This window comes from Homarus americanus, unplaced genomic scaffold (assembly GCF_018991925.1).
Source record: "Homarus americanus isolate GMGI-L3 unplaced genomic scaffold, GMGI_Hamer_2.0 scaffold25827, whole genome shotgun sequence".
Classification (NCBI taxonomy): Eukaryota; Metazoa; Arthropoda; class Malacostraca; order Decapoda; family Nephropidae; genus Homarus; species Homarus americanus.
Genome location: NW_024738300.1, coordinates 2,122,497 through 2,145,354, shown reverse-complemented (window position 1 = coordinate 2,145,354; position 22,858 = coordinate 2,122,497). Strand labels below are relative to the sequence as shown.

The 22,858-nt window shown below is 40.1% G+C and overlaps 1 protein-coding gene across 1 annotated transcript in view; it reads left to right on the top strand.

The window, feature by feature from the left end:
• LOC121873917 overlaps positions 1–22,858 on the top strand; it is a 50,744-nt gene that overhangs the window by 15,560 nt on the left and 12,326 nt on the right. The window contains exons 4-8 of the mRNA XM_042377796.1: positions 2,167–2,409; positions 2,654–2,890; positions 3,869–4,134; positions 6,536–6,673; positions 7,886–8,072. Of these exons, the coding sequence (XP_042233730.1) occupies positions 2,167–2,409; positions 2,654–2,890; positions 3,869–4,134; positions 6,536–6,673; positions 7,886–8,072 (1,071 nt within the window). The remainder of the gene's footprint in view (positions 1–2,166; positions 2,410–2,653; positions 2,891–3,868; positions 4,135–6,535; positions 6,674–7,885; positions 8,073–22,858) is intronic.

The window sequence follows — 22,858 nt, the reverse complement described above, 5'->3', positions numbered from 1 at the left end:
ATCACTATCCTCTAACTACCGCCCAATCAGTCTAACATCAATAGTAGGCAAATTACTGGAAGCAATCATTTCAAACTCTATTCGAAATCACCTGGAGAAGCACCGATTGATCAATGATTCCCAGCATGGCTTCACAAGCAGACGTTCTTGCCTAACTAATCAATTAACATTCTTTTCATCAGTTTTCGAATCGGTGGACGAGGGGCACAATTATGATGTGGTATATCTCGACTTTAGCAAAGCCTTCGACAGAGTCCCCCACGAAAGACTAATTAGAAAGTTAGAAGCTCATGGCATCAAAGTGACATCCTTAAATGGATTAGGGCGTGGTTACAGGACAGGAAACAGCGAGTGAGCATTAACGGCACTAAGTCCCATTGGAGCAACGTCACAAGTGGAGTTCCCCAAGGCTCAGTACTTGGACCATTATTATTTATTATATACATAAACGACATAGATATCGGCATTGACAGCAACATGAGTAAATTTGCTGATGACACTAAAAGAGGACGTGTTATCAAATCTGACGAGGACTCGGCAAAACTACAGGAAGATCTAAACAAATTTTTCGAATGGTCTGAAAAATGGCAGATGAAATTCAACATGGACAAATGTAACGTACTCAGTATAGGAGATGTAAACAGGGAAACCAGATACCAGATGAACAACGATGCCATAGAGAAATCCGACTGCGAGAGAGATTTAGGAGTAATGATAAGTAGGAACCTTAAGCCAAGTAAACAATGTGTTTTTGCTCGTAACAAGGCTAATAAAGTACTTGGGTTCATACAAAGGAGTGTTAGTTACAAGACTAGGGGGGTCATCCTAAAACTGTATCTTGCTCTTGTGAGACCACACCTGGATTATGCAGTTCAGTTCTGGTCACCGTATTACAATATGGATATAGAATCCTTGGAAAGAATTCAAAGGAGAATGACAAGACTAATCCCGGGCATTAGGAACCTTGAGTATAGAGACAGGTTAAAGCATCTTAATTTGCACTCCCTTGAGGGACGTAGAGCGAGTGGCGACCTGATAGAGGTGTATAAGTGGAAGGCAGGGCTAAACAAAGGGGACATTACAAAGGTACTCAAACTATCCAACCAGGAGCGAACTCGTAACAATGGTTTTAAATTAGAAAAATTTAGATTTAGGCGTGAAATAGGTAAACACTGGTTTGGAAACAGAGTACTGGATGAATGGAACAAGTTACCAAATATCATCATTAACTCGAATACGCTGAATTGCTTCAAACATAGGTTGGATGCTCATATGAGCAATAGGGCTTGGGTGTAAACGGGACTGCCCAGTATGGGCCAATAGGCCCGCTGCAGTTTCCTCCATTCTTATGTTCTTATGTTCTTATATATACCTTGTTTTGTACTTCTCCTTCGTCTGTACTCACCTCTGAAGATGTGAATTACACGAAAGCGCTTGGGAACTTCGTGTTTTCTTCTTTCCTTGTGGTTATCAACATATATATATATATATATATATATATATATATATATATATATATATATATATATATATATATATATATATATATATATATATATATATATATATATATATATATATATATATATATATTCAACAATGTCTTGTTGAACTTCAATATACTTGTGTTTTGTTTGTTTTTTATTTCTCACACTTTTACAAGGAAGTTGATAATTTTAGCTTGTGGGGTATATACCGAGGTCAAATTTGGTTGGATTATAACCTTGTTGGTTTTGAAGGGCATGGTGTCATTTTTTATTTGCCATAGACTCATAGAATTTGTTGTCATTAAGTTCAGATGAAATTTTGTTTTACTTCTTTTCAAATCATGAAGTAAAGTCAAAGTTATGTTTCATGCCGTCACCTAAAAACAGGGGAGGGGTTAAAAATATAATTCAGGTCTTCTAGTTTTATGTTAATGATATAAGTTGTGTATAGGTGCTTGGCAAATATGCAGATATTTGAAGGTAATATAGCATTAAAATTTAAAAAAAAATTCCACATACTCTTGTGATATAATCAGCGATGGTCAGCCAATTTCTTACTAACAATTTAAAAGGCGCTTATTTTAATTACTCAATTTTTATGATTAATTTGATTATCATATTCAAGGATTTTTTTGCCCTATTATAATATTAATTTTGATTTTTCTCTTAAATTTGAAAGTGGCCTCACTTTCTAATCAATTCACAACTACTTACCGTAAGAAATTCCTCACTCAGCTTTTACGGAGCCAGTGTAAATGTCACGGCGTTACCATATCGGCCATATTGGAGTGTGGAAGGAGACCAGCAACTTCATGGTCCACCCGTTAGTAAATACACAGGCAGTGACCCAATGCTTTTGAGGACCATCGGCCAGGCCCTCAACTTTACCTTCAAAGTTCTCCCCACTGATTCTTGGGAAGAGGTATGTTGAAATCAAGCTTAAACCTCGTGGTAGTTCCCAGCATAGGATGTGAATGTGACTCAAATACAGTAATTATTAATGTTGTGTTTTTCTGTGATTCTCTGCTAACAATGTTGTTTCGTTAAACTATATTATCATTAAAATTTGTTTTCTGGGTAACGCTTTTTGTTAAATTAAAGGAGTTAGCTCACCTAAAAGTGTAATATATATAATATCTTAAAGCGTTTTTATTTTTATTTTCAAGGTCACAAGACTGGTAATGGAGAGAGTCTCCTTTATGGCCACTGTGTATCATATAGTACTACCACAGCGACGACTACTGTATGACTATACATATCCCTACGAACTTGGATCTACTGACTTCACAATGGCCACACCTTCGCTCACCCCGAAGTGGCAAAGTCTCTACGATCCTCTAGCAGGCGAGGTGTGGGCGTCAGTGCTTGGGGTCCTGCTTTTGGTACCTCTCCTACTGTTTATTGTAAGCTGGTTCGATTTTGTTTTTGGCTAATAACTTTAATGATCTCTATATGCATAGTGATCTTGACATATAATAATTATACTCTAAACTAAAATTGTAAATATAGGCTAATGTTCGTATAAAATGTGATATACTGTACGTTTTGAATTTCCTGTTTAAATACACAAGGTAAATATAAGAAATGTTTTTTTTTCTCGGGTATATCTTCATAATATCTTATTCGGGGTTAGTATAAGTAATTAGTTTCTACACACGAGTAGACCACACACACACACACACACATCACTCTCCCACTTTCTCTCACGGTGCTGCTGTCGGAAATTTATTTTTCTCATACTTTGAAAAATAAGTATGGTGTTAGGGTGCAGCGGTCGTGTGGGTACAGCACTCACCTTAAATTCTGAAGGTCACTCACTGGTTTGCATCCAGGGCAACTCTAATTCTTTCAACCGTGAATAGGTTTATGTCTTTATAATTTGGAAACTGAACGTGTTCAACGGCAGTGGTGACCACACTGCTGTGTCCGTACTGCTCTCAACGGGCTGTCAGGCGTATGGATCCCACTTTCACTTTCCCCTTAGCCCCTAATCATATAGAGAATTGTCGTTTTGCTTTACCCGTGAACTACAAAACTTTTAACTATTCTTCTTGTCACGGACACTTGTCACGGACACTGCATGGACAAAGTTTTCTTTTCCTTTCAGCTGCCTTCGTTTTGTCAAAGGAGGTATATTGTCATGAATATTTTTCAGCTGAAATAATTAATGCTGGCTTAATCTAATCAATAACTGAAAAATAATAAAATAAATAAGACTATTAGATATTATTAACTAAATATTTAAATAAAGCTTTTCTTTGTGTTAAGTTCTTTGACAGGGAGATCAACAGCAGTAGTAAAGTGAGAAATTGGAAATTCCTAACGATACAAAACTTTAATTGCTTTAGTGCTGTAGACAGAGTAAATGTTATATTCGTCAGATCACACGCCCAAAACACGGAGAAGAGTTTGATAAGAAAATAAGTTCGGGTGAAGCAGCACATATAGTTGTTGGAACTTTGCTGGATCAGAGTGTCAACAAACAACACATTGTGAGCAGCTCGAGCCGGGTGTTGGTGGCGGCTTGGTTGGTATTCGCCTTCATCGTGGGGACGGCTTACCGCGGCAACCTCACCGCCGCCCTCACACTGCCCAAGTACCCGCCCAGACCAGAGACTCTAGAGCAACTCGTCAGGGTTGCAGATAAGTAAGATCATACCGGGTACAGTGTGTGTGTGTGTGTGTGTGTGTGTGTGTGTGTGTGTGTGTAATAATAATAATAATAGTAATAATAATAAACGGTTTATTAAGAGAGTTGCAGCCGGTGGCTGAAAATATACAAACTTATATTTGATTTGGACACAATGATATGCGTTGAATACATTTACATGGCTGTACAGTACATAAATCAGGAGTTGTTTATTATTTTAACAATAGATGGGATGGTAATATTCTTATATCTATTGGTGCGGGCTCTTATGGGCTGAATTTTGTTGTAGTGGCATACTGCATGAGGTGGGTGGGGGACTGCCGGTGGCAGGAGGTGGCGATGATGAGGATGGTGCAGTAGTCCACTGCCAAACCTTGCTAGTGCTTGGTGGTGGAGGTCACTGAGGGATGGCATTTCCAGGGTGGAGAGAAAGTTGATGTAGCCGGAGTAGTTTGCGCCGAGAATGATTCAGCAAGCCCTTTTCTGTACCTTCTCTAGCCGACGTTGTTGGGTGGAGTTGAGAGAAGACGACCAGGCTGGAGACGCACGTGTTAGTTTGGGGAGAATAGAGGCGTTGTAGATAGTCCTCAGCTCTGGCGTGGGTGTCCCAAGTGACCTAAGTCGTTGTATAGTCGTAGAATATAGAGTCGGTACGAGGCTGCCTTGATTGTGTTGTTAACATGGGCCTTCCAGTCCATTTTGTGGTCTATAGTTACACCCAGGAGTTTGGCAGACTGCACTAACTGGAGAGTATGGGCACCCACTGTGACTGCTGGAGCTTGTACTGGAATGGTGGCGGTATTGATGTGCATGACTACGGTTTTGGTGTGGTTGATGGTGACCTGTTCTCCGTAGTCCATGCCTGTAGCCTGTCCAGGGTGCCTTGTAGCGATGAGTAGTCCAGTGAGGTGTTGTCCACTGCATCCCCCACAGTGCAGTCATCCACGTACTTCCACCTGTGAGGAGTGTCCGATAGAGCGTCGTTGATCAGGATGATAAAGCACAGTAGTCCCATCTTGGTCCCCTGGGGAACACCGAAGGTGAGGTGTTTGAATGAGGAGACAGAACCCTGGTACCTGACTGCTTGCTGACGTTCACTCAAGAAATCAGTGAGCCATGAGACCAGGTTGGTGGGCAGCACTAGTGCAATGGCCTTGTTGTTAACAGTGCAGTGATCAAGAAGGCCAAAAGCCTTCCTGAAGTCAACAAGGGCAACGGTCAGTGATGTCCTACTTTTCTGCAGGTTTTTGTGCAGGAAATCCAGGAAACTAGCTAAGCAGTGTGATATAGAGGAGGGCCTCATATTGCCAAATTGCTGTGGATCAATTGACTAATAGATTCTAGCAAATGCCCAATCAATAACAAAATCTTCACAGAGTAGACTGGGTATGGGGGTAATGGCAACTGGCCTGAGGTCGTTAGGGGACTGTGGGGTATTGACCTTGGGGATAGGGGTGACAAATGCCGTTTTCCATTCATTAGGGCATTTGCTTTGTCTGAGGGATGTATTAATAATAGAACAGAGGGGGGTGGCAAGTTCGACTGCAAACTCCTTGTATATTTTGATTGGGAGGTCAATTGGGGTCGTGTAGCGTTTGGATTTAAATTTCAGGAGTTTGTTGGCGATTTCAAATGGTTGAACACTGGGAGGGGGGGAGGGGGAAGGTAAGTAAACCGGGAGGAGAGTGAGGTCAAGACTGGGTAGGGTTTGACATATGGTTGCAAAGTGGTTATTAATTATCTCAGGTGCCACCTCACTAGGTAAAGGTGAGATGAAAGGAAGTGTGGGAGACTGACTGTTAAGACCACAGAGATCTTTTACCTTGGAGTACCACTGACCGATGCCGACCTCCTTGAGGCCGTGCACTTTCCTGGGATAATAAGACTTCTTGGCCGACTTGATTTCCCTGATGACCTGGTTACGTAGACTTTTGTACAGGCGGTTGTTGGTGTAGTATGCCTTGTTGCGCTGCTCAATAAGTCTTAATACAGGGTGTAATCCACGGGACATCATCCGGGTAGATCCTCAGTGTCTTGGCTGGAAAGAAGTGTGTGTGTGTGTATGTGGGTATGTGTGTGTGTATGTGGGTATGTGTGTGTGTATGTTTGTGTGTGTGTGTGATAATGGGGAATACGAGAAAACGCATAGTGAGCTAAACAAGGAAGCTTCACATGATTTGGTTAGGTCAGAAACAACAAATTATGTGTTTTATTTACATTTTCAAGTGTGTTTTGGGTAATTTAGTCCATAAGATAGCCAATTTGTACCTAAAGTAGGTTAGGTTAGGTTATGTTAGGTTTGAAAATTTTCCACATGATCGTTTCAGGTGTTTTGTTGAAAATAACTGGTCTTTCCTGCTGTATGATTTCTCATTTTCTGTTTACATTTCTGCTACAGAGTTACCATGCCACCTTACGGAGAGGTTTTCAGACAGTTCTTTAAGCAATCAGATTCCCAGGTGTTTCAAGCTCTTTCTGACCTTATGGAAATTATACCTTCTGCCGCACTTGGACTACATCAGGTAGCTGAGAAGAAGTACGTGTATTTTTTTAGAAATAGATTTTGAGTTTTACTAGAGCACTAGCAAACCTCAATAATCCCAGAAATATCCTGTAGCCTACTTATATTGAGAATCATGTGGGATAGGGAGTTCATCTTTGGCATGAATGTCTTCGTTAGGGTGTCGAGCTTAAGTTAGAATAAGGTCACTTTCCTACACAGTTATTCAATATGACTCCCAGGGATACTTCGATATAGAGGATTAACCTTCTTATTGTTCTTTTGTATATTTAATACAGTTTAATTTATAACTCCTGGAAACTTTGGCTCATGCTTAAGTGTGTTCCAATTAATGGAAAGGGAGATCTAGAACTTAACTACAGCACAAGTCTCGCTATCAGATAACGCTATTGCTTTATATAGACAACTGGACCATACACTTGGATAATGCTATGTTACTATCTCTTTCAGATATCAATTCCCCTAATTTCTCAATCTTAGCTTACTGTACTATTATCTTGCTGTAGCAACCCTTTCAATTTATATTTACTTTGTCTTTTCGATCTGTTCGGCTACAACTGTACGTAAACCTAAATCTCTCAATCGCAATATATCTCCAGTTTCAAATTCATATACATTGGATTCTCATAAGAGATTACCTCTGGAAGAATTGAATTTGAGTACTTGTGACCGTCTCCGTCATATTTATAAAGACCCTAACTTAAACTATGATATGAAATGGATTGTTATTTGCATTTCTATTACCAGTAAATTTATGTATACACTAATATTCTTCTCTCCTTTTGTTGAACATTTATATGAATTTTATCCTTGATTAACTTATTTATGATACGTTTATTTTGCACACCCTTTGTAACATTTAAATATTTTCTTCTTTTTTTCTTGGTAAAAACTAAAATATCCTTGTTTAACTCATTCCTGGAACATTGATTTTATTAATTATTTATAAATCATTTATTATTGATAAAAATCAACGAACTTGTGAGAAAATCCCAGTAACTTACATGTAATAATACCCAGTAGACGTAAACCTCACAAAAGGGAAGTAAACGAAAAATGCCAAAGAAAAGTAGCTTATTTTACTTTTCAGATGCTAACCAGAACATTCAATATACCCCAGTTTTCATTACGACATTTTAACATGGTAATTTGTATAAAAAAAAGTGGTCACTTTCACAAAGTATGTTTTTATGAAAAGTAACCATTTTTGTGTCTGTGATCCTTAAGCGAGGCTTTTATGGATGGACGACGCTACCTGAAGCAGATGATCGCTGATCACTTCACAAGGGTGGACGGCAGCACAGAACTGTACATTGGAAGAGAGAACGTTTTACCGGGCCTTGGAGCGTGGCCGATACCTCATGACGCTCCCTACAAACCTCAGTTGGATAAACTCATGTTGTACGTCGTTGAGGTGAGTTGCAATTTAATAGTGGCAATCATTTAGATATATAACAGGCAAATTAATTATCAATCAGACCGTTTATAAAATGTCGAGACAATTCGTATAATATGGAGGGAAACGTTCATTTTCATGATATATATATATATATATATATATATATATATATATATATATATATATATATATATATATATATATATATATATATATATATATATATGTGTGTGTGTGTGTGTGTGTGTGTGTGTGTGTGTGTAACCGGTCGGAATTCTACTTATTGGAGTTTTTGAGTTCCAGTGGCAATGCAGTGGAAGCGCCCCACAGAGAATACCGAACCAGCACAAACACATTTAATATTAAATTATTTATGTAGACAGACTGGAGATTCTATGATTGAGGTTCATGAGACGGACGGGTAAAAGATAACAGTTTTATTCCGTCCAACACTACAGACGGAATCAATAATTGTACACAAGCACTAGAGTACTTCTTAGCGTGGCTTAAAACACTACAATGGGAAACAAAAGTTATACATGGTATCAAAAACTATTATTAAAATATATCAATTGCATCTGAAAAGAACTACATACACCAGAACAGACACAAGAACGAGGAACTCATCCTTAATACATCCTACAACACTTAGTAGCATATAAAACACTCAAAATATATATTACTTTCACAGATGAAAATGTCTTAATTAAGTGCATCCGACAAAATTATAGTAATCCCGATGAATATAATCTCTATTTAGTCATACTTCACAAGAACTTGGATCACTCATAGCCTGTTTGGAATGACCCACAAAATACTATTAATCCTAACTGTCCTAAATACACAGAACCCGAAGGTTGTAACTACTAACCTGCCGAGTGGCATGCATCAACAAGAAACCGAGAAAATCACTCATGACCCGTCACGCAGGCGGGTGCTCTGCTTTTTTCATTACTCTTTCTAGGTTCAGGAGTCATGAGTGCATTTCTCCACCAATATCCGTCACATGCTTCAGCACTTTAAAGTGGTACAGCATCAAACAATTCTTGAAGAGGAACGCCTACGTCTCACGTGTGCAATCAACCATAGGGTTGTTGACTTCACACCAGGAATTGGCTAATTGAACCACATACACCCAATTCTGGGGAGATGAATGTCTCTACGTAACCACTAGAGCTCCAGGTCCCAGAGTGTAACCCATCATTCACTCAGTCTGCACTCAGTTGGCTTACCCCCAATACTTCATAGATGGGAAGAGAGCAACCGTCGGTTCAGCCTAGTTAGGCCAGCTCAGTGTGCAACCAGGTAAACCCTGCCCCAGCTGAGGGAGGTGTTCTATTTCCCGTTGATAAGATTTTTCCCTGAATGACTGAGGAGATCTGTGGGTGGTTCCTGTGGTGTTGTATGAGCCTAGGTGGGGAGATTCGGGTGAGCCAGGTCGACCGAGCCATAGTGCGGCTGCTGGTCCCAGTAGTTAGTCGTAAGAGACACCTGTTCACTCGCTGGTTGGGTTGCATCCGTTCGTGCGTTGCCAGCTATATCTTCCACACCACCATCACCACTCACCAAGTGGGGTCTCATGACTCTACAAAAGGAGTGCTTTGTTAACTACAGTTAAATTCTTCTCCGCCCTATCTAAACATTGTCTGAGATCGAATGAAGACTTGCTTGCAACACGGTTGAACCCACGTGAAGGGACGAGGCCATGAGGTTGCCTTCCTCGACGGAGCATTTATTTTGAGACATCCGTCTGTATCAGTGACCGCCAACTGATTGACACCGTTCCTCAGGGAGCTTGCCTGCCCCCTCATGATGTCATCTATTCGCATATTTTATTAATTCTCCTAGGGACACACGTAACATATTTTGAACTGGGAAACTCTACATAATAACTTAAAATTTTATAATTGTCCCTTAACTTCATAAATCCTTTCTACATTAATTCGATAAAGTACGTTTAGTTTTTCTATGGGCCTAGCGAGGAGCGCAGTACTATAGTTCAAAATGAATCCGCTCAGATGCATGAGGGCGTTGCTTGGAGATTTTGTTTCAAACTCGCCACGAGGCAGGAGTGTTTCATCCCGGCCCATTTATGTTCCCCTGTTCGGCAGATTTCTAAATATCACATAAAATTTCTGAATATTACATATTTACTGTATATAACGATAAAACCACACAAGAATAGGGAAACACTGGAGCACTTTCGTTTTCATCTTTATTCAAGACATCTTCAGAGGCAACTGAATTTACAGGTGAGAGAAGCTTATATACAAAGCGTGAACTTACATAACATCAGGTCAGGTCAATAACATGGGATCCACTAAGCCTCACATCACCTCCACCGCACATGAAAGAGCTTATAAAAAATGTGCGACGTAACAAGTAAGGTCACGTTAGGTCAAAATCTTGATATACACTAATTATCTCCTCTACATCTGTGCAGCATCTCTAAAAGGGGAGGTAGAAACTTGGTTAAATTCAATAGTAATAAAACACGGTATTTACCACTTACACTTACACAGGATAGGACTCGGAGCAACGGATTTAAGTTGGACAAGTTTAGTTTAGGAGGGAGATAGGAAGAAACTGGTTCACAAATAGGGTGGTGGGCGAGTGGAACAAGCTTAGCAACTTTGTAGTAAGTGCTGGAACTCTGGAAAGTTTCAAAAGGAGGCTAGATAGATTTAGGGATGATAGAGAGTGGTAGTAACTCTCGACAGGAGCTGCCATGCACAGGCCAACCGGCCTATTGCAGACTCCTTATTTTCTTATGTTCCTATGTTAACTCCCACCAATCACATTTCAGGACGCAATCATTCTGCTAGAATCTAAAATAGATATGCTAAGCCTCACCATTTCCTCTAATATGCCATGGAAGCAACACATCGATAACATTGCTAAAGCTGCCTCCCGAAAGCTGGGAATGCTGTACAGATGCCGTAGCTACTTCACTCCTGAGCAGTTGCCTCTAGTTATAAGGGATTCATTCGTCCTAACTTGGAGTACTGCTCTCAAATCTGTGTGGCTATTCTTCTGTGGAATCAAAGGCATTTCGTCTTATTAACTCTCCTCCTTTAGTTAATAATCTTTCTTCCCTTTCTCTTCGCCGCAATGTTGCTTCGCTCTCTCTCTTTTACATGTACTTTAACGGGCAATGTTCGGTGGATTTGGCATCCTGTGTACCGCTGGCAAGGTCGTGGGCTCGTAACATAAGAACATAAGAACATAAGAATGGAGGAAACTGCAGCGGGCCTATTGGCCCATACTGGGCAGTCCCGTTTACACCCAACCCCTATTGCTCATATGAGCATCCAACCTATGTTTGAAGCAATTCAGCGTATTCGAGTTAATGATGATATTTGGTAACTTGTTCCATTCATCCACTACTCTGTTTCCAAACCAGTGTTTACCTATTTCACGCCTAAATCTAAATTTGTCTAATTTAAAACCATTGTTACGAGTTCGCTCCTGGTTGGATAGTTTGAGTACCTTTGTAATGTCCCCTTTGTTTAGCCCTGCCTTCCACTTATACACCTCTATCAGGTCGCCCTCGCTCTACGTCTCTCAAGGGAGTGCAAATTAAGATGCTTTAACCTGTCTCTATACTCAAGGTTCCTAATGCCCGGGATTAGTCTTGTCATTCTCCTCTGAATTCTTTCCAAGGATTCTATATCCATTCCTGTCGGTGACAAGGCTTCCAGACTAAATAATCGGGTGTGGTCTCCACCAAAAGTGAATCTGGTTTAGGATGGCCTGCATGGAGTCTTAGCAACTAACGCTCCTTTTGTATGAGCCCAAGTACTTTTATTAGCCTTGTTCTGACAAAAACACATTGTTTACTTGGCTTAAGGTTCCTACGTATCATTGCTCTAAATCTCTCTGCTTGATCAGTTTCTCTAGCTGTCGTTGTTTCATGGTATCTGGTTTCCCTGTTTTATCTCCTATACTGGTACTTTACGTTTGTAGGCATTGAATTTCATCTGCCCTTTTTCCAGACCATTGGAAAAAATTTGTTTAGATCTTCCTGTGGTTTTGCCGAGGTCTCGTCCAGATTTGATAACAGTCCTATTTTGGTGTCTCGTCAGCAAATTTACTTATATTTGCTGTACTGTGCCGATATCTATAGTTTATATATAATAAGCATTAATGGTCAAATGCGGGCCTTGGGCAACTCCGCTGTGTATATCCGTTAATGCTCACTCGCTGTTTCCTGTCCTGTAACCACGCCCTAATCCATTTAAGGATGTCACCTTTGATGCCATGAGCTTCTACCTTTCTAATTAGTCTTTCGTGGGGACTCTGTCGAAGGCTTTGCTAAAGTCGAGATATACCACATCATAATTGTGCCCCTCGTCCACTGATTCGAAAACTGATGAAAAGAATGTTAATAGATTAGTTAGGCAAGAACGTCCGCTTGTGAAGCCATGCTGGGAATCATTGATCAATCGGTGCTTCTCCAGGTGATTTCGAATAGAGTTTGAAATGATTGCTTCCAGTAATTTGCCTACTATTGATGTTAGACTGATTGGGCGGTAGTTAGAGGATAGTGATCTATCCCCTTCTTGAAAATCGGTATTACATTCGCTATCCTCCAGGATTCTGGTACTACACCTGTTTTTAAGGACATGTTAAACAACTTTGCTAAGGGCATACTAAGCTCTTCCTTACATTCCTTTAATACTCTGGCAAATATCTCATCGGGACCAGGTGACTTATTAGGCTTTAGTTTGTCTATTTGCTTACTAACATCGTTACTAGTCACTACTATCTCACTTAATTTGTTTTCTTCACTATCTCTGAATAGAGTCGGTGCCTCGGGTATCATGTTTAAATTTTCGGTGGTGAAAACTGTTGAAAAATAATTATTCAAATTATTGCTCATTTCTCCGTCGTTATCAGTGAGCTCGCCGGAGTCTGACCGTATTGGTCCAATCTTTTCTCGTGTTTTAGTTTGATACATTTGGTAGAATCCTTTGGGGTTTGTCTTCGCCTCCCTTGCTATCCTTACCTCATTATTCTCTTTGCTTTCCTTATCTCGGTTTTAACCCTACTCGCCAATACCCTATAATAGTCCCGGAGGTGAATTTCGCCACGATTTATCCTTCTACCTATAGCCTTCCTTTGGCCAATGATGTTCTTTAAATAATTATTTATCCATTTAGGGTCATTGTTGTCTGATCTGAGTTTTTGTATGGTATGTTCTGCCTTTGTGCATTAAGTAACTCACTATTTAAATTGTCGTGGAACTCGGCAATCTCAGATCTCGTTATCAGGTCTGTGTCATCTGTCAGGTTCACGGCCAAGCGCGACACCCCCTCTCTCAGCTGCCTCTTTAAACTGTCAAAGTTTGCCCTTCTGAAATCTGGTACTTTAGTGGAATTTTCCTTACGTCTGCCCTGAAAATCTAACTGGAATCGAATTTCTTTGTGATCGCTGTTTGCAAGTTCGTTCCCTACCTCGACATTGCTAATGAGGTTTTCTCTGTTCGACAGAACTAAATCCAGTATATTATTACCCCGTGTGGGTTCGGTTATATGTTGACTTAGGAAACAGTCCTGGATCGTCTCGAGAAAATCCTCTGATTCTGAGTTACCCGTAAGGACAGTCCAATCTATTTGGCCAAGGTTAAAGTCGCCTACTATACAGACTTTGTTGTGTATGGAAGCCCTGCGCATTTCATCCCAGATAAGTCGCTCATTGACGCTATCAAGATTGGGGGGTCTATATATTACTCCTGTGATTAATTTTTCCCGACCGTCGCTTAATTCTATCCAAATTGTTTCTGTATTCCTCTCAGTTTTTATTTCCTTATTTATTTCACACTTCAGATTATCCCTAACATAAATTGCTACTCCGCCTCCTTTCCTGGTCTGCCTATCGGTATGGAACAGTTTGTAACCCGCAATTTGGTATTCGACTGGTAATTCACGTGTGTCTAGGTTGATCCATGTTTCAGTGAATGCAATTATATCGATTTCTTCGGTACATACCAAGGCCTTAATATCATTCATTTTGTTTCTCATACTTCTACTGTTCGCGTAGTATACATTTAAGTTAGTCGTGTTCTGAGTCCTTCCCTTACCGCGTTTAGTTTTAAACTCCCTGTCTAATTTAGTTTTGTCATCATTCCTAACACTATTTCCCTGTAATCTTTCGCCTTGTTTACCCGCTCCCACTGCAGTCTCCTCCACCCCCGTGCCCCTATGTTCTCTTAGCAGTTTAAAGACTTCGATATCTTTTGAACTGCCCCCTCTAGAGCCCCAGCCAGGGTTGCTACTCCATCCCTAGACAGGTGCACCCCATCCCTAGCATAAAGGTCCCTTCTGCCATAGAAGTTGTCCCAGTTGTCAATGAATGGGACTGATATTGACTTGCAATATCTGTCAAGACGGTCGTTAACACCAACTGCCCTTGACAACCATTCACTGCCAACTCTCCTTCTAGGCAGGACACCGCATATGATAGGGATCCCTCCCTTAGTCCTAATACGATCTATGGCTGCCTTGAACTTATCAAGAAGTTCCTCACTCCTAACCTTACCTATGTCGTTTCCTCCCACACTAAGACACACTACTGGTTTGGTACCCTCCCCTGACAAAACTCTGTCTAACCTCTCGGCTATATGCCCTATCCCAGCCCCAGGAAAACATACCCTAGTCCTACGTTTCCTATCTCTCGCACATATAACCCAATCCACCCGGGGTAATAATATAGTCGATTTAATTCTGTCAAAAGGAGAAAACCTCATTTGTAATGTCGAGGTAGGGAACGAACTTACAAACAGCGATCACAAAGAAGTACGCTTCAAATTAGAATTTAATGGCAGTCGCAAGGAAAATTCCATTAAAGTCCCAGATTTCAGAAGGGCAAACTTTGATAGGCTGAAAGGGCAGCTGATACACCATCTCGTTTGGGGGTGAATTACATGACCTCACGTGAGGTGACCCCACACAATGTATCCACAGAGGTGCGATCTCATTTTACCTGGAGACCTGACAACGATAACCTCACAAAATATGACGGTTGAGGATGACCTGATCACGAAATATGAGGTTGACGAGTTCCTCGACAATTTATATAATGAGTTATTTAAAGCACAAAGGCAGAACATACCATACAGAAAACTCAGATCAAACAACAATGACCCCAAATGGATATATAATTATTTAAAAAATATTATTGGACAACGGAAAGCTATAGGTAGGAGAATATATCGTAGTGAAGTTTACCTCCGAGATTATTATAAGGCCAGTAGGATTAAGACCATGATAAGAAAAGCAAAGTGGAATAAAGAGCTGAAGGTGGCAACGGAGGCGAAGTCAAACCCCATGGGATTCTTTCAAATGTATCAAACTAAAACACCAGAAAAGATTGGACCAATACAGTCAGCTACCGGCGAGCTAACTGATAACGACGGAGAAATGAGCAATAATCTGAATAGATATTTTTCATCAGTTTTCACCACCGAAAATTTAAACATAATACCCGAGGCACCGACTGTGTACAGAGATAGTGAAGAAAATAGATTAAGCGACATAGTAGTGACTAGTAACGATGTTAGTACGCAAATAGACAAACTAAAGCCTTATAAGTCACCAGGTCTCGATGAGATATTTCCCAGAGTATTAAAGGAATGTAAGGAAGAGCTTAGCAAATTTGTTTAACATGTCCTTAAAAACGGGTGTTGTACCAGAATCCTGGAGGATCGCTAATGTAATACCGATTTTCAAGGAGATAGATCAATATCCTTTAACTACCGTCGAATCAGTTAAACATCAATTGTAGGCAAATTACTGGAAGCAATAATTTCAACCTCTATTCGGAATCACCTGGAGAAGCACAAGTTGATCAATGACTCCCAACATGGCTTCACAAGCGGGCGTTCATGTCTAACTAATCTATTAACATTCTTTTCAGCTGTTTTTGAATCAGTGGACGAGGGGCACGATTATGATGTGGTATATCTTGACTTTAGCAAAGCCTTCGACAGAGTTCCCCACGAAAGACTAATAAGAAAAGTGGTAGGCTCGTGGCATTAGAGGTGATATTCTAAAATGGATAAAACTTCAGGGCTGTGCAAACTGCGGCCCGAGGGTCACACGCGGCCCTTGAAGCCTGTCAGTGCGGCCCACTTCTGAAATTACCATGAACCCTATCTGCTGCCCTACACCCAAGGCTTAATTCTCAATATATTGGCCAGCATGATTACCTCTACAGAGGGCCGGTGCAAGATGATTTGGCGCCCTAGGTATGGACAGTGGATTAGGACGTGGTTACAGGACAGGAAACAGCTAGTGATCGTAAAACATGACATAGGAATAAAGAAAGGAATTTATATGAAATTAAATGGAGGGAAGGATCAGCTCAGAAATAGGTAAAATGAACTATCTAGGAATGTTAAGAAAAATGTAAGGAAGGCAAAGAGGGACTACGAAATCAGGATAGCAAGAGAATCCAAGGCGAATCCCAAGGGATTTGTCCAGGTATATAGGAAAAAGGTCAAGGACAAAGTGGGGTCTTTAAAGTCAGAGAGAGGAGAAGTGATCAGTGATAGTGAGAAAATAAGCAAAGCATTAAACAACTACTTCTTTTCAGTTTTCACAGAAGTAATTCACGAGGAAATTCCATAAGTGGAACTGATATTTAGGGGAAATGAAGAAGAGAAATTAAAGAATATCCATATCAAAAAAAAAAAAAGATGCTTAAGAAGATAAATAAATTAAAGAAGACAAAATCCCAGGGCCAGATGAAATTTTCCCTCGAGTTCTGAAAGAGTGTAAGGAACAGATTAGCGAACCCCTCGTAAATTTATTTACAAAATCATTAGACATGGGAGTTGTGCCAGACTTGTGGAAACAGGCCAATGTAGTACCCATATTCAAAAAGGGAGACAGAGCATCAGCGTCAAATTACCGGCCGATCAGTTTGACGTCAGTAGTGGGGAAATTTCTTGAATCATTTATATCAAATAGCATCCGATGGCATTTAGAGAAAAGCAAATTAATCTACGACTCTTAATATAGGTTTACAAATGGAAAATCTTGTCTAACAAATCTGCTGACATTTTTTTTCGAAAGTCTTCGAGTTAGTTGATAATGAATTTAGCAAAGCGTTTGACAGAGTACCGCATCAGAAGCTTCTGAGAAAAGTTAAGGCTCATGGTATCGATGGGGAAGTTTTAAATTGGGTAAAATCGTGGCTCACCGATAAAACACAGAGGGTCAGCATAGATCGTGTTAAATCTGAGTGGGGCTGTGTAACCAGTGGGGCTCCACAGGGGTCAGTACTGGGCCCACTCTTGTTCATAATCTACATAAACGATCTAGATACTGGGATCAGCAGTGACATAAGCAAGTTTGCGCATGACACCAAAATAGGGCGGCAGATTAATTCAGGGCAGGATACAAATGCACTACAGGAGGATTTAAATAAACTCCAGTAGTGGTCAGAAAAATGGCAAATGAAATTCAACACCAGCAAGTGCAGCGTACTTAATATTGGAAGAAGAAATACTGTCAATATATACAACCTTAACAATATCAACCTAGAGAAGTCGACTAAATATATGCATTCTACAGTACATGCCATATTACTACAAATTAGTCCAAATAATTCACTTAGAATGTAATATATATAATGCACCTTAATTTATATGAACTCCAATGAAATCACCAATAGCCGATTCCCTGGAATTCCGTAATCCTTAATCATCTCTACTAAGGATTCATGACAGCCTTTTGAATATGTGATGCCAACCTTACTCAATGATCTAGTGTACTCCTGCTATGGCGGAAGCCTCATTGTTGATCGTTTAGTAAGTTGTTGTTTTCTAAATAGAACATTTGCCTACATTTTTTCATTCTCTCCATTAATTTTCGTAGGCATTTCGTGAGCGCTGTAAGTTTGAACGAACTTGGGTTCGTAAGGTCACCACTCATTTTGGAATAAGTACGACATGCCCATATCTCTTAAGTGACTGGTAACGCCCTTGAGGTCCATATCTCTTTGTAGACCCCTAGCACCTTGAGCAGGTCGGCCTTGCTCGGGTGCTGTAGCATATCGTATGTAATCCCATCCGGCCCCCTCCCCGTTAAAAGACAGGGGCATCCTCTCCGCCCTGTCCTTCTCAAGAGGGAACTGGGGCTCATAGTTCGCAGAGCTACTAACTCTCACGAACTGGCTGGCTAGATGAAGAGCAATGTCTAGGGGATTATCCAGAATCCGTCCTTCACTCTCAAGTTGAGGGATAGGAGCACTCCTCCTCCGTTCCCTGATGTATTTAACAACCGACCACACTTCAGAGGAAGGAGTGTCCTTATTGGCAGTTTTGACGAATCGTCTAATCGAGTTGCACTAACGTCATTCAACAGTGATAAGCTTGAATTTATGATATAGTTCGTTATTTGCCCCCCTCTTCTATCCCCAGGTATGGTGGTGGGCATTAAAATCCCCAAGAATGATGGTTTTTGGGGCAATTGCCTTACTAGGGAATCAAGCTCTTCCACATCTAGGGCCCTTCCTTACATTCCTCTAATTCTCTGGAAAATATCTCATCATGATCTGGTGACTTTAGTTTGTCTATTTGTTTATTAACACTATTACTAGTCACTACTATCTTGCTTAATCTATTTTCTTGACTATCTTTGTATATAGTCGGTACCTCGGGTATCACATTTAAATTTTCGGTGGTGAAAACTGTTGAGAAATATATGTTCAGACTATTGCTTATTTCTCAGCCGTTATCCGTTAGCTCGCTGGTATCTGATTGTATTGGTCCATTCTTGTCTCGTGTTTTAGTTTGGTATATTTGGAAGAATTCCTGGAGGTTTGACTTCGCTTCACCTTGCTACCTTCAGTTTATTATTCCTCTTTGCTTTACTTATATCGGTCTTAACCCGAGTGGGCCAATACTTTATAACAATCTTGGAGGTAAACTTCACTACATTTTATTCTCCTACATAAACCTTCCTCTGTCCAATAATATTATTTAAATAATTAGTTTTCCATTGGGGGGGCACTATCCTCTAACTACCGTCCAATCAGTCTAACATCAAACTCTATTCGAAATCACCTGGAGAAGCACAAGTTGATCAATGATTCCAAACATGGCTTCACAAGTGTACGTTCATGCCTGACAAATATATTAACATTCTTTTCAACTGTTTTCGAATCAGTGGATGACGCACACCATTATGATGTGGTATACCTAAACTTAACAAAACCTTCGACAGAGTCCCCACTAAAGACTTATGCGAAAAGTGGAGGCTTGTGGAATTGGAGGAGTTATTCTAAAATAGATTAGGGCGTTGTTACAGGATAGGAAACAATGAGTAAGCATTAACGACACTAAATTCGATTGGTGTAACGTCACTAGTGGAGTACCTCAAGGCTCAGTACTTAGACCATCACTATTTATTATATTCATAAACAACATTGATATAGACGTACACAGCAACGTACGTAAATTTGCTGACGACACTAAAATAGAGCGTGTAATTAAATCTGACGAGGGTTTCCTCAAAACTAAAGGAAGATCTTAAAAACTTTTTACTATGTTCTGAAAAATGGCAGATGAAATTTAACGTGGACAAATGTAAAGTTCTTAGTCTAGGAGATGTAAACAGAGAAACCAGATACCAGATGAACACCATTATTATAGAGAAATCCGACTGTGAGAAAAACTTAGCAGTAATGATAAGCAAAAAACTTAAACCAAGACAACAATGTGTATTTGCTCGAAATAAGGCAAACGAAGCATTTGGGTTCATACAAAGGAGTGTTACTTACAAGACTAGCGAGGTTAACCTGAAACTATATCAGGGCTTGTGAGACCTCACTTGGATTATGCAGTTTAGTTTTGGTCACCGAACTATAGAAGGGATATAGAATTACGGGCATGAGGAACCTTGAGTACAGAGACAGGTTAAAACATCTTAATTTGCACTCCCTAGAGAGACGTAGAGTGAGGGGCGATATGATCAAGGTGATATAACAAAGCTACTTAAACTATCCAACCAGGAGTGAACACGTAAAAAAATTTTTAAATTAGACATATTTTGATTTAGGAGAGTGATAGGTAAACAGAGTTTTGGAAATAGAGTAGCGGAAGAGTGGAACAAGTTACCAAACGTCACCATTATCTCGAACACGCTGGATAGCTTCAAATATAGGTTGGATGGATATATGAGTGATAGGGATAGGGTGTAAACGGGACTGACCATTATGGGCCAATAGGCCCACTGCAGCCTTTGTATTGCAACTACATTAGAGATCTCATACTCCTTCTTCTATACCTCGTAGGTGCGGTTAGAAGCAGTATGGTCTCCTCCACAGTTGGTACAATTCAGGGCACTAGCCGTACATTCCCCGTAGTGTTTACCATCATATGCACAGCGCAAACAAGCGGCAGTGTTCCTTCAATTTTTTGTGATTTGTCCATTATTTTGGCATTTGAAACATCACAGTGAGAAGAGAATGTAGGGTCGTATTGTAGCCCTTTCAAACCCCACTACCATGTGTTCCGGCAGAACAGTCTTCCCGAAAGTCAATGCCACAGTGTATGTGTTTTTCCTAGAGTAGTTGACCATATTCGTGAAGAATCTAGTATCAACTTCGTTCTGGTCACTCATAAATGCTACAATATCTTTTTCCTCCACAAGCTGGAACTCGGGGCTGGTGAAACCCCTTTACAGGTGATGAGGAAATGAAGTACATAAGCATACACTTCATCGTTATGGTATTTGAGTGCCATGGTATATTTAACTTGGCTTGAGTCCATCACCTCGATCTAGAGATCCCCGATCCTAAGACAGCGAATATCAGCAACGTCTCCGTTCTCGTGCTTAATGCATTTGTTGATAACAACGCTGTTAATCCTGTTAAAGGATCCGTTATCGCTTCTCCAATACCTTATGATGTGGGTGTTCCAGTTTGATGTTATAATCAACGGTATTAATCTATCCGTTAGTGCAGTGTGAAAGCTAAGGTCTGGGACCCCATCTCTACGAGAGGCGGTACTTCCGTTCCTAGTTATGTAGTCCTGGTCATACCCCTTCCCCTTTATGAGATGAGGGGAGGGGAGTGGATTTTTGAGTCCCCTCGTGGGTTTAAGCGACACCTCTCCTTAGTAATAAAGTATAACATAAGGAAAAACAGGAGTCTGTCGTTGATCACTAGGATCTCCGAAAAGGCCGGCTATTGGACCCTTTCCGGGGCTGTCAAGTCTCTGAGACTCAGTTTTTGTCTGCGACTCGGAGACGAAAAACCTCTGTTGTGCAGGGGAAGGGACACCACTACCACAGCTAGTTACACTAAAAGGCCCCTTTGTGGCTTGGCTCGCAGGGTTAAGCTTCACTAGGTCTATTGGAGAGAGAATAGATATTTCCAGTCTGCCGTCCGCGTCGCGAGTGTGTGTGTGTGACTCCAGAACATCTAGCGGATAATTTGGGAAAATCGACCCACCCCGCATACATGAAGTACAGATCTCGCACCATCAGACTACCACATGTTTGGTGCGCTCAAAAAAAAAACTTTACTTGGAAAGCATTTTTCAAATAATGAAGAGGTGAAGAAAATAATCAGAAATTGGTCATGGAGCCATCCGAAAGAATTGTTCGCCACAGGAATTTTTTTTTTACAAAGATGGGACAAGTGCATAACTGGAGAGTCAGATTATTTGGAAAAATATAAATGTGTTCAATAATGATAAATCATTACTTCGTGTGTGTGATATATATATATATATATATATATATATATATATATATATATATATATATATATATATATATATATATATATATATATATATATATATACACACACATTAGCAGAATCGCCGCCCTCCGGGAGGCTCCACATTGTCTCATTGTTCAGTCCTCAAAACTTCTTCTTCCATCAATAGTTTATTAACGGTGTATGTAAGTTCCACCATGTTTTTCACTACAAAGGTACAGCAAAGTATATTTTTTTATCATTAAACTGTTATTATTTTATGGTCTAATCATCACTACATATAACACCACCCATCATCACAATATGTAACATCATCCATCATCACTACATATAACACCATCCATCATCACCACATATAACACCATCCATCATCACTACATATAACACCACCCATCAACACTACATGTAACAATATCCATCATCACTACATATGACATCATCCATCATCACTACATATAACACCATGCATCATAACTACATATAACACCATCCGTCATCATTACAGATCGGTAAAGTAGTTTTTGAGATTCTCGTGCGCACACACACACACACACACACATACACACACAAACAGACAGACATACTTCTTTGTTTTATTATATAGATAGATTGTCTAATCATCACTACATATAACAACATCCATCATCACTACATATAACATCATCCATCATCACTACATATAACACCATCCATCATCACTACATATAACACCATCCATCATCACTACATATAACAACATCCATCATCACTACATATAACAACATCCATCATCACTACATAAAACATCATCCATCATCATTACATATAACAACATCCATCACTACCACCACTAAAACCACCATCATCACTACCACCACCATCATTACCACTACTATTGTCACGTGCCTGTGGCGCTCGGGAACTCTCATAGCGTGAGGCATATGTTCACGCCTCCATTTCACACAAGCTATTTATAATTTGTTCATTGTACTTATTATATTATTATTGTTCTTAGTTACTTAGGTTAATTGTATATTTATGTATGTTATTAAAATGCATCATTGTGTTACTCTGTTAAGTCAAATCAA